The sequence below is a fragment of the Gossypium arboreum genome, chromosome 1 (genome assembly GCF_025698485.1).
Source record: "Gossypium arboreum isolate Shixiya-1 chromosome 1, ASM2569848v2, whole genome shotgun sequence".
Lineage (NCBI taxonomy): Eukaryota > Viridiplantae > Streptophyta > Magnoliopsida > Malvales > Malvaceae > Gossypium > Gossypium arboreum.
Genome location: NC_069070.1, coordinates 77087309 through 77101195, shown reverse-complemented (window position 1 = coordinate 77101195; position 13887 = coordinate 77087309). Strand labels below are relative to the sequence as shown.

General features: G+C 37.8%; 1 protein-coding gene across 1 annotated transcript; it reads right to left on the bottom strand.

Annotated features, from left to right (window-relative positions):
- Positions 1–1022: 1022 nt before the first annotated feature.
- Positions 1023–3109, bottom strand: LOC108481701 (pollen-specific leucine-rich repeat extensin-like protein 3). The gene has a single exon (XM_017784798.2). It carries the CDS (start codon positions 3092–3094, stop codon positions 1250–1252), a length of 1845 nt encoding a protein of 614 aa, XP_017640287.1. The 5' UTR covers positions 3095–3109; the 3' UTR covers positions 1023–1249.
- Positions 3110–13887: the final 10778 nt, after the last annotated feature.

Genomic DNA, 13887 nt, shown 5'->3' with positions numbered 1-13887 from the left:
AAGAACAAAGAAAATATGAAAGCAACATAGAATGTGCTTTATTAATCAAAAGGGTGATCACGATGCTTCATCAGAGTCTCTATTTATAGGCATAAGAAGTATAAAAGAAGTAGAGATCTAATTCTAAGAGTAAAGTACATCAAAATTTTATCTTGATCATGATGGACATCCACTTAATAAGATATTCATAAAACAAAAAAGTAAAAGAAAAAAAAAAGAAATTGGTAGAGTAAAATAGAATATATTTTATTAATGAATAATAATATTTACGATACTTTTCAAAATCTATATTTATAGATATAAAAATATAAATAAAATAAATAATTACTTCTAATGAATATTAAAATCTTAAAATATATTAAATTTATCTTAATTTTAATAAAATCCACTTAATTATAAGATATTATAACACAAATCAATTTGTATTGAATTCATATTTAAATTAATTGAATAGGATTTTTAAAATTGAGTGTAAATCTTGATATTTAAATTATTTTTTAATAACATTAACTCAATTAATGTGGATTGAAATGGGATGGCAAGATAATAGTGGCATTTATAGAATTACTGTCTACATCAATCCAAGAGCATATTTATTCCTTGGAATTTAAATTTGGATTTTTCTTTTTCTTTTTTTTTTTTGTTTTTGTAATTTGAGTCATTCCAACCGAATTGTATAATAATTTAATAATTAGAAATATTTTTAATTACATGTTATTATAAAATCGTATCGTATAAATGTTAATATAATTATTTTACTATTTAGTCAACAACTAATTTCACCTATAAGCAAAGATTTAATTCTTATTTTTTACGTTAATTGACATAAATATTATTGTCAGTGTAAGAGGACACCAATTCAAATGCGTTAAATTGTTCAAAAAATTATTTAAATTACAATATTAAAATTAGTAAAATATAATCAATAAAAGATTAGTTTATTAATTATTAATGTACAACTCTAAAAAAATTATGTACAAGTAAGGATTTAACTCTTTATTTTTTACGTCAAAAACGTTCTATCTAGATGTAAATTAATTTCTCAAAATAAAACTAAAAGAAAAAGTGGAAGTTCCATAAACAACTTGAAGAGACTGTAATTCCCATATAACTTTTGCCGATGAGTATTGCGCGGAGAGAATTATATATACATTCTCTTTTAGTGACTACCTATCAACTAATTAACAATACTATGTTTATGTTGTAAGATTGTTAAACTACTAAAAGGAAGTAACTGAAGATGTTCCCATTAGTATCCTGGGAACTTTGGTGGAGGCGGTGATGAGTACTGGAAGCCGATAGTTGGTGGTAGGATCAATTCTTTTTTTGGCGGTGGTTTCGAGACAATAGGGGCAGAAGGAGGAGAAAGAGGTGGAGGAGAATGCACTGGTGGTGGAGGAGAGTGAACAGGTGGAGGTGGAGAGTGGACTGGAGGTGGTGGTGGAGAGTGGACTGGTGGTGTCGGGGGCTTAACAACTGGAGGTGGCAATTTTGGTGGTGGAGACCGTTCCCTTGTTACAGGTGATTCCTCTTGTTTCGGTGGTTTTTCCACTGGTGGCGGGGGCTTAATAACTGGCGGAGACCGTTCCCTTGTTATAGGTGATTCCTCTTGTTTCGGTGGTTTCGGCACTGGTGTCGGGGGCTTAATAACTGGCGGTGGCAATTTTGGTGGTGGAGACCGTTCCCTTGTTACAGGTGATTCCTCTTGTTTCGATGATTTTGACACTGGTTTCGGGGGCTTAACAACTGGCGGTGGCAATTTAAGTGGTGGAGGTCGTTCCCTTGTTACAGCTGATTCCTCTTCTTTCGGTGGTTTTGGCTTAAGGGGCTTTTGTTTCGGTAGTTGGGGCTTTGGCCGCGGTTGTGGAGATCCACCACCACACATTGACTGACTGCATTCAACTGGTCGACTTAGCACTGGATGACATTCTTTAGCTGACTTCTGCTTAGGCCTATCTGGTATGCAATTGCTAACATCGTCGAACACACAGTCCCTCCGCTTGGATGGTTGGCAAGATTCAGCCTCACCATTGAAATAGTTGGAAGAAAACGTAAAGTTCTTCAAGCTCGGCAATCGACAAATGTCATCCGACGCAAAACCAGTTAACATGTTATTTGCAACATTCAATTCTTCAACTTTTCCAAGCCCTTTAAATGTCTTTCCCAAAACACCACTGAAAGAGTTGGACGAAATGTCCAAAACCGTCACATTTCCAAGCATCCCCATCTCCACTGGCAAGCAACCTGTGAGATTGTTGTTTTGGAGCACAATCTCGTTCAACGTATTGAACATCTTGCCGATGCTTTTTGGAATACAACCTGAAAGCTTGTTGTTGGCAACCACAATGACGGAGGCCGGAGAAGACCCAAAAGTTTCAGGAATGATGGACACAAACCGATTGTTGTTTAAAAACAATGCATCCAAGTCCTTTTCGAACAACGCAGATGGCAATTCACCTTCAAAATTATTATACCTTAAATCAAGGAACTTAAGCGCGGGTAAGGATATAACAACTTCTGGGAAAGGACCAACGAAACGGTTGTTGCTAACATCCAATTCATGAAGAATAGTAAGCTCGGAGAAACTCTTGGGAATGATCCCACAAAACCGATTAGTGTTTATGTGAAATAGAGCCAAATCAGTCAATAGGCCTAACTCAACAGGCAGGTATCCAGCAATGTCGGCATGGTTAATATCAATGCCAGCAACGACTATCAACTTTCGATCGTCGAGTGCATGTGCGCAGAAAACTCCTTTGTAATCGCAAACATTGGGACCTTCCCAACTGTGAGTGGTCTTCAGAGGGTCCGAATGTACAGCACTTTTCCATGCCTGAAGTGCAATGTAAGCACGTCTAAGCCTGGGATTCTCAAACGTGAATTTAAGCTTCACATGAGATTCATAATCATCAGGCAACTTACCACCCTCAGGAAGACTTAAGAGCTGGCGACGAGCGATGAATGCTGTTTCAGAATCGGAAAGAGCAAGAGAGAAATACGGTGACGACGCTAAAGTGAGAGAAGAGATTAGGAGAAGCACTGGGAAGCAGCTCGAGGCGTCTTGAAGAAATGCTATTGTTTTCATGCTCATCATTTAGGAACCTTGGAGTGACCTAAGGCTACTGATAAGGAAGAATTGCTTTATAAAGTATTGAAGGAAGTGGTTAAAACACATTTGAAAGGCACTGCAACAATCTCTCTTTTGGTCATCTATTGGTCACCACAAGTTTTCCTTTCATTTTCTACCTTTACTCCTTTCCGTTGATATCTCTTAATTGGTAATGTCATGACATGTGTAACTTTGTGCCTAAATTTGATTCATAGCAGTTTCTGAAAGAAAGATATTCCTAAACTTCATATTATGTTCTTCATTCTCTAAATTTGCTACATTTTTAAAACTTCATTATATCAAACATTTTATTTTAATGTCACCAAACGATAGTTGGTATCTTATCTTAGGTGATAAAATCACCATTGAACTCAAAAACTCAATCCTACAAGCTCCACATTTTTTTTATTTGTACATAAATAAGTCGTCGTTTCAAATATAACAATTTTATTGAAGAATAAATTAAAGATTGAAGACTTGTTTACGAATAAGCTAAAGATTAAAAGTTTATTTCCATATAATTAAAATATACACACCAATGGTGTCAAAATTAGTCCTGAGACAGTGCTTCCTGCAAGAGAAGTATGGAATGCTTTTTTAATACAATGGCCAGCCAATATGCAAGAATCAGATTTTTGGGTATGGTTTGAACATTTTGCTAGGAGCAGTTGAATGATTATCTTTTAAGCCTAGTTTAGCATTACTTTTAAAAAGCATTTTGTAAAAGTAATTTTAAAAAATATTTTTAAAAGTTTAGTTTAAAATTTAAGTGTTTAGTATTGTTGTCAAAATTACATAAATAAGTATTTAAATAATATTCAAATTAGTTAATATTATGATATTTTAATAAGAATACGAAAATAACTTATTATATTTTTGTTAACATTTTATATGAAAAATAAAATTTAAATATTTTTAAGCTATTAACTAGAGAAGGGGAAGTACCGTATGTTGTAGGGGTGAAAACATAATTAAGCTGCCAAAAGTGCTTTTTGGAGAGAAAAGTTAAAATTTTAACTTCTCCATTTGAGGAAAAGTGCTTTTGAAATGCCAAAAATTTTCTTCAAAAGTTACTTGTTTAGTATTCATTTTGCTTCAAAAGTGCTTTTAAAAAGCACTACTAAACACAGCCTTAGAAGTACAGTCTATGATTGTTTGGGTTTTATGTAATTCTCAGAATAAACAGGTTAAGGAGAACAATATACAATCTACCCAAAAGGTAATTGCGAGGATTCTTAAAGAATTTGATGAATTGGAAATCATATTATATGGTCATTTGCCATTGAGTATGGCATGATGGTCTCCTCCAAATGGTCCTTTTGTCAAGATTAATTTCGATGCAACCTTCAAAGTGAACCTGTGACAATCAAGATCAGGGTTTGTGATTAGGGACATGGAGGGTCTAGTAATGGGTAGTGGAATGGTGGTTAACACATATGTTTGCGATGTGTTCATTGCTGAAGCTTTGGCCATTCTTCAATCTCTTCAGTTTGCTAGCGAGATGGGCTTTACCATAGTGGTGGTGGAAGGAGATTTTGGCATGCTAATTTCGAAAGTCATGCAAAGACAAGGGGATAAGTCTCAAATTAGTGCCTATATCAGTGATATTAAATGTCTAGCATTTTCTTTTTCTAGAGCTATTTCCAAAATACGAGTAGGGAATGTAATATGGTGGCTTATGAGATAGCAAAAGAGGGATTCTGATTAACAAAGAGCACTTACTAGGTGAAGGAAGTTCCTGATATAGCGATGACAACAATGTAGACTGGCTGGTGATAGGTTGATCCTCCGGACTGAACCAATGACCTATAAAGAGGTGTGATTGCCCATCATTTACTTCTATGATGGCCCCCTGGTGGATTTGGTTAGGTGGTTATTTTTATCAAGATTCAGTCGTTTCACTGTTTACTGTAACCAGTGAGATGATATGCTTTTTGGAAGAAGGGAGTAAGCTGGAGAAATGGTTTTTGAAGAGTAATTATCTTAAAAATGCCGAAAATTTAAAAAATTACCAAATTAGGCCATTTTTTCAAAAAAATGCGAGACTAGGCCGATTTTACAAAAACACTTCCAATTGAAAGCGCTTTCACTGCATAAGCTGAAAACGTCTTTAGTTGGAGGCGTTTTTCCCCAACGATCATTTCACTCCAACATCTAGTTAAATAGCCATTGGGACTAACAGCTACCCTAACCCCCAACGATCATATTTTCTTTTCTATATTAACACCCTCCATTTCATTTTTTATCCAATTCAATCTCAACTTTGTCTCACATTCTCAAATTTCTCTCAATTCCCTCTTCATTTCTCACTTAGAATTTATTTCTCTCTCAACTCTTTTATTATTATTAAAATTGTCTTAATATTTTCGTAAAATATTTTTTATTACAATTTATTTTGTGTTTTTCAAATTAACAATAACATAATCTCTAATTGTTTGGATGGCAATTACATTTTTATCGATCAATCAAAAATAGTAAGAATTTTTTATACTATATTTAATGTAATTTAATTTAAATATTTTCTTGTTATATTGGATTTTAATATTTTGTATTTTTTTATATATAAGGGGAAGATTAAATTTTGGAGGCGTATATTTGTAATCCACCCGCTCCTTCATCACCTTTAATCGAACCATACTTGAGAGATGCTAGATTTTTGCACGTGGCCCTTATTGGTCGGGGGTGTAAATTGGACCCACACTTGTAAGCGCGTTTGTAGAAATGTGGAGACCTGAGACGCATACATTCCATATTTTATGCAGGTAGTGTACTCTGGAGGACGTGCAGTTACAACTCGGGTTATCGGTGGATAGGCGGGTAGTGACTGGGTTAGTTCAGGCAGCCGGTTGAAGAGATGTATATAATAGCCTATTTTTAGTCAAATCAGAACAGTGGTTTTGGGACCACAAATCTGAGATCAAAATAGTTATTTTATTATTATTTTAATGTTCGTGGCATGATAATATTATTGTGTGAAAGTTTCGTTTAGAAATTTTATCATTTGATTAGTTAATTTCAGAAAAAGGACTAAATCGCATAAAGTGAAAAGTTGGAATTCTATAAGCTAAAAGGGTTTATTAGTTATGAAACTTTTAAGTGGAGGTCCTTATGTTGTAATTAGACCATTTGAAACATGAGTGGACAAAGATGAACATCTTTTTAATGGTTTTAAAGGTTAATGTACAAGGTTAATTTAGTAATTTATGTGTTAATGTTAATAAAATAAAACAAATAAAATAATTTGGTGTTGTCATCTTCTTCCCTAGCCAAATATTGAAGAATAGAAAAGCCAAAATTTAGGTTTTCATTCTACCATGCTTGGATAGCTAATTAAGATCATGAAAAGCAAAACTCGGATCTAGATCGAGGGAAAAACAAAGTTCTTGACTAATCGATCAGTTTAGCTGCTTTTACATTTGAGGTAAGTTCATATGTAATAAGCATTGTTATAATTATGCCTTAAATTCTTTGATATTGCATAAATTGTGTATACGAGACTACAATTGTGTTTGACGACGATTCAGTTAATTATGGGCACTTAGTGTGCAAAATCGAGATAGCTTTGGTTATATATTTGCACTTAGTGTGCGAGATCGAGATAACTTCAACTGTATATATGGATATATATATTGGCACTTAGTGTGAGAGATTGATACAACTTCGGCTATTTATTTGGCACTAAGTATGTGAGTTTTCCAAGTATTCAAAAATATTCCGAATGGTTTAACGGATATGTCAAAGATGTGAATGAGTATGAGTTAAATACGAGAAGGTATAGATATGTACTTGAACTGAATAATACACTAAAATAATGAAAAATTATGGAAATTACATTTAATTTGATGGATGAAAATGTGGTAGGTTGGTGATATATTATGAGATATGTTATGTTATGTTTTTGGCTTAATTTGAATTTATATGATGAGTTGATATAAATGCTATACGAACTTACTAAGCTATAAAGCTTACTTTGTGTATTTCTGTGACAGCCCAAAATTGACCCTAGTCGGAAGGTGGTCTCGGGACCACAAAACCGAGGCATAAAAATAATTAAAAATTTATTTTGATGCCTATAATATGTGTGTGCTCATGTATGACATTTTATGATGATTGATTTAGTGTTATAAGGGTGAATTCCACAAGAAAGGACTTAGTAATGAACTTTGAAAGTATGATAGGAAATGTGTGATGACTAATTAAAGCATGTATGCAAAATAATGGACTTGCATGTCAAATTCCCCTTTTATAGGTGGTGGCGGCCATGACAAGGAGGATGGGCTAAACATGTCATGAAACATGTTTTGTTGGTGCATTAGGGTGAAATAATAAACAAAGGTGTATGGGTGATAAAAAATGAAAAAAAATGTGTGTGAGTGTGGTAATCCCCCATTGCCGTGAGTTGTAGAGAAGGAAAGAAAAAATTTTGTTCATCCTTTCTTTGAGCCAAAACTAAGGAAGAAGGAGGATTTTTGCTTCATGCTTGGTTTGGAAGAGATCTAGAAGGAGATTTGGCTAAGTTTGCATCAAGATTAAGGTATGTATGAGGTTGTGTTAGGAGTTTCATGCATGTTTTGGTTGCTAACTTGATGTGCATGTTAGCCATGGCTCAAATCTTTGTTAAGCCATGGAAATGGTATTTGGCCAAAGTTGTTATGGTGATAAAGCCATTGCATGCTAAGTGTGAAGCTTGATGATGATGCATGCAATGATGGATTGTCTACTCTTGAGTAAGACTATGAGTTTTCTCTTTGTTTTATTATGATTGAAGTTGAAAAGGAGCATGATTGTCATATTCGGCCATGATGCATTCTTGAGCATGATTCATGCTTTTTGCATGTTAGTTAAAAATTTGTGTTTTGGATGGCTATGGACACCTTGAAAATTCGCCATGCTCATATATGCATATATATGATTGCACATTATGTTTGGTTATGAACTAAGTGATGAATATATTGGTTTAAAGAAGAAAATGTGGAAGAATGCTTGTGAAATTGCAAGCACAATTCGGCCTAGCACACCTATAAGTGCTTGATGCTATATTATAAGTTTTGGGCCACAATGTGCAAAGCATTAATTAGTAAATTGCATGCTGTTTTTGTGAGGTATTAAGTGCAAATTTGACCTCAACATGTACATGAATATTCGCCTTGGGTAGCCTATTGAAGGCCTTAGCATTTCCTTGATGCTCAAATAAATTGTATTGAATTTGCTTGATGTAGTATAAAATGTGCATGACCATTGTGTATTCAAGCTAAAGAGTGGCCATATGACCATTTAAAATCCTTGTCATATTCGCCATAAGCAAGCACAATGAGGTTTTAATAAATTGAACTTGTTTGAATTAGCTCAAGAGCTAAGAGGGCCACAATTGGACAAGGGAAGGAAAAGGTGATCGAATAGCCAAAAAGCCGTCGACAACATCCGAGGTAAGTCCTCAAGAAGTGACCTTACTTGAATTATGTGAGATGAAGTATGGATGTGTATGATTATTGATTTATGTGTGTGTATGAGAAATTGAATGATACCCGGGCTAAGTCCCAAGGCGAATATGCTTGTGACTATAATTGCGTTTGAGCCTTAGTAACGAAAATGAATTATGTATGTCCAATGATAATTGATGTATGTGTTCATGGAAATTGAATGATATCCGGCTAAATCAAGACAATTATGTTGAAATTATATCCGGTTAAGACCAAGGCAATTGTGCTAGTGGCTATATCCGGCTAAGACCAAGGCATTCGTGCGAAGTTATTCTATCCGGCTAAGACCAAGGCATTTGTGCACGTGATTATATCCGGTTATATTCAAGAATCTTGGGCTGGAGGTGAGTGTTGGTTGCTGTAATGAATTCAATCAAGACACTCGAAAAGCCCAAAGGATAAGGTACGTTATATGTGCATTGAAAGTCGACATGTTTGAGCAACATTCGCTCAATCGACTAATGAATTGATTGATACTTTGTGAAATTATATAATGATGAAGTGTGAAGTAAGAATGTGTATAAATGAAATGATGCATTTGGCTATGTGAATGTATTGCTGTAATTAGAGTTGATTATATTCCTTGAGACTTACTAAGCATAAAAATGCTTACCCGTTGCTTTGGCTCTCGCTTTTTGTTAGATTTCGTCAAGCAATCGGATTTGGGATCGTTGAAGTCAAGTCATCCACACTATCAAGCCTCCATTTTGGTATAAATTTTGGTTGAACTTAAGATGGCATGTATAGGACTACCTCATGTTTGTTGAATATGTTGTAATGTAAGTATGTACGGCCATGCGAAAATGGCTTGAAAAGGGAAGCATGAACTTAGACTAATTGTGGTTTGTATATATATATTCGGTGTCATGATGTGGCTATGGCTTGAATTAGGAATGTTGGTCATATGATCAGCCATTGGTATGGTTAAAATGATCATATATGAACCTATGTATGGCAAGACTAGTTGATTCATGGAGACTACCAAATAGGTAAGCCCTACCTTAAAACAGATGCTGCCAGCTGCAGTGGCGTGAATGTGAAAAATCACCAAAATTCATAGGAATGGAATTAAATAGTGAATAAGCTATGTAAATGAACCTTGATGAGTCTATTTTCTTATGGAAGAAACGAAATGGTCATAGGAGTTACAGGTTAAGAGATATTAAAGCTATTGTGAGACAGGGCCAGAATGGTTTCTGGGTTCCCTGTCGCAACTTTAAAATTCACTATAAATTATCCAAAAGAATTAGGAGACATACCTTATATGTACAGATTCCATTTTGAGTCTAGTTTCATTAGAAATAAACTACACCAGCATTAAAGCCCTGTACAGAGAGATATTCAAGTTATACCGCGCGAAGGTCAGAGCAGTCGATCCCTGTAACATGGGTGACTTTAACTAATAAACTGTACCAATTGGCCCGACCAAAATTCTAGAAATAAATCCATGGATGGATATATGAGTCTAAATTCAGGAAAATTTACGAAATCAGTTTCCGAGTTTTGAAACTCGAGATATGATTTTTAAGGCGACAGTGACGCAGTTTTTCCAGCCTGACTGGAAATATCCAATGGATGGGCAAAACAAGTGAACTTGGCTTGCTAACCCCTCGTGTCCGACACCGGCGATGGTCTCGGGTTCGGGGTGTTACAATTTTATTGGTATCAGAGCCACGGTTTAGTCGATTCTAGGACTACTGTGATGTGTTTGGGGTCTAGCTATACATGCCATTAAATGATGAATCGATAGTGTGGTGATTTCTGACAATTTGACTTTGTGTTTGTTTATAGCAATGGATCCCGATCCCAACCGAGCGATAGCTGATGATGTGGAGAGTGTGGCGCCTGCTCCGCGCAAGGGACAGCGCCGGGACTCTCAACCTATGGCCAGCAATCCTAATGACGAGGCTAGGCAAGCCTTTTATAGTGTGATGAACGAATGGTTTAATCAATACATTCGAACCAACACTACTGTTCCACAACCTCCATTCCCGACAAATGCAACCCCGCCCTACAATACCTCCGTGACTGACCAAATAAGGTCAAGTAAGCCCCAATCGATAGGATTCAAAACATGGGGCCACTGAATTTAAGGCTACGGATGATGATGATGCCGAAGCGAGCTGAATTTTGGTTAAATAACACTATCCGGTGCTTGATGAGCTATCCCAGTACACCGATGAGTGCTTAAAGTGTACCATCTCCTTGCTACGCGAGTCCGCCTACTATTGGTGGAGTACTCGACTTCGTGGTGCCTAGAGAGCAAGTGACTTGGGAATTCTTTCAAACCGAGTTCGGAAAAAGTATATCACCGAGATTCATCGACCAAAAGCGGAGGGAATTTCTTGATCTTAAGCAAGGTTCTATGTCCGTTATCGACTACGAACGAAAGTTTGTGAGGCTTAGCCAGACGCGAGAATGCATTTCGTCCGAAGCTATTATGTAAACGCTTCGAGGATGGGCTGAATGATGATATAAGGATATTTGTTGGCATTCTCGAGATACGAGAGTTCGTAGTACTTGTTGAGCGAGCTTGTAAAGCCAAGAGCTTAGAAAGGAGAAACAAAAGCTGATGTGGGAACCGGAGAATTCGAAGAGGTCCTCGGAAAGTCTCTTCAACAAGCATCGAAGAGATTTCGAGATGATGCGAGCCGGTCTAGAGGCGTTTGGGCTTTTCTAGACGAGGACGCAATCGACCCCTGACAACGCGAGTCACCTCGATCACCGGTGGTGGAAATGATCGCCGAGAGAGGCGGAGTGTCCACATTGTGGCAAATGGCATTCGGGAGCTGTTGGTTTCGTGATCGCCTCGCTATAAGTGTGGATCGGCCGACCACTTTATGAAGGATTGCCCGAGGATGCATGAACAAAATGTAAGTCGAGTGCAAACCCGGGTGCTACCATCGCCGAGGTAGGCCACCTAGAAATATGGGCAATGTCGTTGGCGGTCGAGAGGATCTAGAGATGCTACCATCAGATCCGAGGCTCGTGCTCTCGCTAGGACTTATGCCATACGCCAGCGAGGATGCTTGCCTCTCGGATGTTATTACCGGTACTTTCACTCTTTTCAATACAAATGTGATTGCTTTGATTGACCCCGGTTCTACTCATTCATATATATGTGAAACCTTAGCATCCAAAGAAGACTTTGCCCATTGAGTCTCTCGAGTTTGTAATTCGGTGTCAAACCCTTGGGTCATTACGTGCTTGTCAACAAAGTGTGCAAGAAAAGTCCCCTAGTGTTCGAGGTTCTTGTTTTCCGGTGGACTTGATGCTTTTGCCGCTCGATGAGTTCGATGTTATTCTTGGTTTGGATTGGTTGACCATGCACGATGCGGTTGTAAATTGCAAGAGCAAGACTATCAATTTGAGGTGCGCGAATAATGAAATAATTCGGGTTGAGTCTACGGACTTAAAAGGGTTGCCACCGTAATATCGCCGATGTTGGCCCGAAATATGTAAGAAAAGGGTGCGGCGTACCTTGCGTCGTGCTCGATGACAAGGAATCGAGAAGAAACCGAATCTGTGCTCGTGGTTTGTGAATACCGGATGTTTTCCAAGAATTGCCGGGTTTACCACTGCTCGGAAATAGAATTTGGCATCGAATTGGTACCGGTACCACTCCAATTTCGATAGCTCCGTATCGTATGGCACCAACGAATTAAAGGAGTTGAAAGCTCGGTTGCAAGAATTGGTGGATAGAGGTTTTGCTCGCCGAGTTTTTCGCCTTGGGGTGCGCCGGTGTTGTTCGTGAAGAAGAAGGATGGAACCATGCGATCGTGCATCGACTATCGTCGACTTAATAAAGCGACGATAAAGAACAAATATCTGTTGCCACGTATTGACGACTTGTTCAATCAACTGAAGGAGCCTCGGTGTTCTCGAAAATAGATTTGAGATCGGGCTACTATCAATTGCGAATCCGAGATTCGGACGTGCCCAAGACCGCCTTCGAAGCGAGATATGGTCACTATGAGTTCCTAGTGATGCCGTTTGGGCTCACTAATGCCCTCGGTATTTATGGATTTAATGAATCGGATCTTTAGACCATATTTGGATCGATTCGTAGTCGTGTTCATTGATGACATCTTGGTCTATTCAAGAAATGAGACCGAACATCTTGAACACCGCGGTTAGTGCTGCAAATTTTACGGGACAAGCAATTATATGCTAAGTTCACAAGTGTGAGTTCGGTTAAGAGAGGTTAGCTTCTTGGGTCATGTGGTATCGCATCGGGTATTCGAGTCGACCAATAAAATTTCAGCCATACTTAATTGGAAGCCTCAGAAATATTACGAGGTTCGAGCTTTTTGGGGCTTGCTTAGGTTATTACCGACGATTTGTAAAGGCTTCTCAACGATAGCCACGCCGATGACGGCTACTCCAAAAGGACGTTAAGTTCGAATGGACGGAGAAATGCCAAAAAGTTTCGATCAATCGAAAACTTATTTGATGAAGCCCCAATTCTAGTGCAACCCGAGTCCGCAAGGAGTTTGTCATCTATAGCGACGCCTCTCTACTTGGGTTAGGTTGCGATTAATGCAAGAAGGTCGAGTTGTGGCCTATGCGTCGAGGCAATTAAAGCCACATGAGAAAAATTATCCGACTCATGATCTCGAGTTGGCGCCATCGTATTCGCCTTAAAGATTTGGCGACATTACTTATTTGGTGAAAGGTGCCATGTATACTCGGATCACAAAAGTCTCAAATATTTGATGACCCAAAGAGACTTAAATCTGCGACAAAGACGTTGGCTCGAGTGTTAAAGGATTATGAGTGATCATTGACTATCACCCGGAAAGGCGAATGTGGTTGCGGATGCCTTGAGTCGTAAATCGTTATTCACTTTACGAGCGATGAATGTGCACTTGTCTCGTCCGATCCGACAAGGTGTTAGTGGCTGAATTGGAAGCCAAACCATTATTGACACACCAAATTCGAGAAGCTCGAAAAGTCGACGACGAGTTGGTTGCAAAACGGGCTGCGTGTGTTCCGAACAAGGACTCGGAGTTTCAAATCGACGATGACGATTGTTTGAGGTTCAAAAGTCGTCTGTGTGTCCCAAAGAATTCGGAACTCATTTCGATAATTTTGAATGAAGCCCATTGTAGCCGAATGGCAATCCACCCGGGGAGTACGAAGATGTACAATGATTTGAAACGTCGGTTTTGGTGGCATGGTATGAAGCGAGACATCTCCGACTTTGTTTCGAGATGTTTAATATGTCAACAAGTGAAGGCGGAACATCAGGTGCCTTCAGGATTACTTCAGCCAATCACGATACCAGAGTGGAAATGG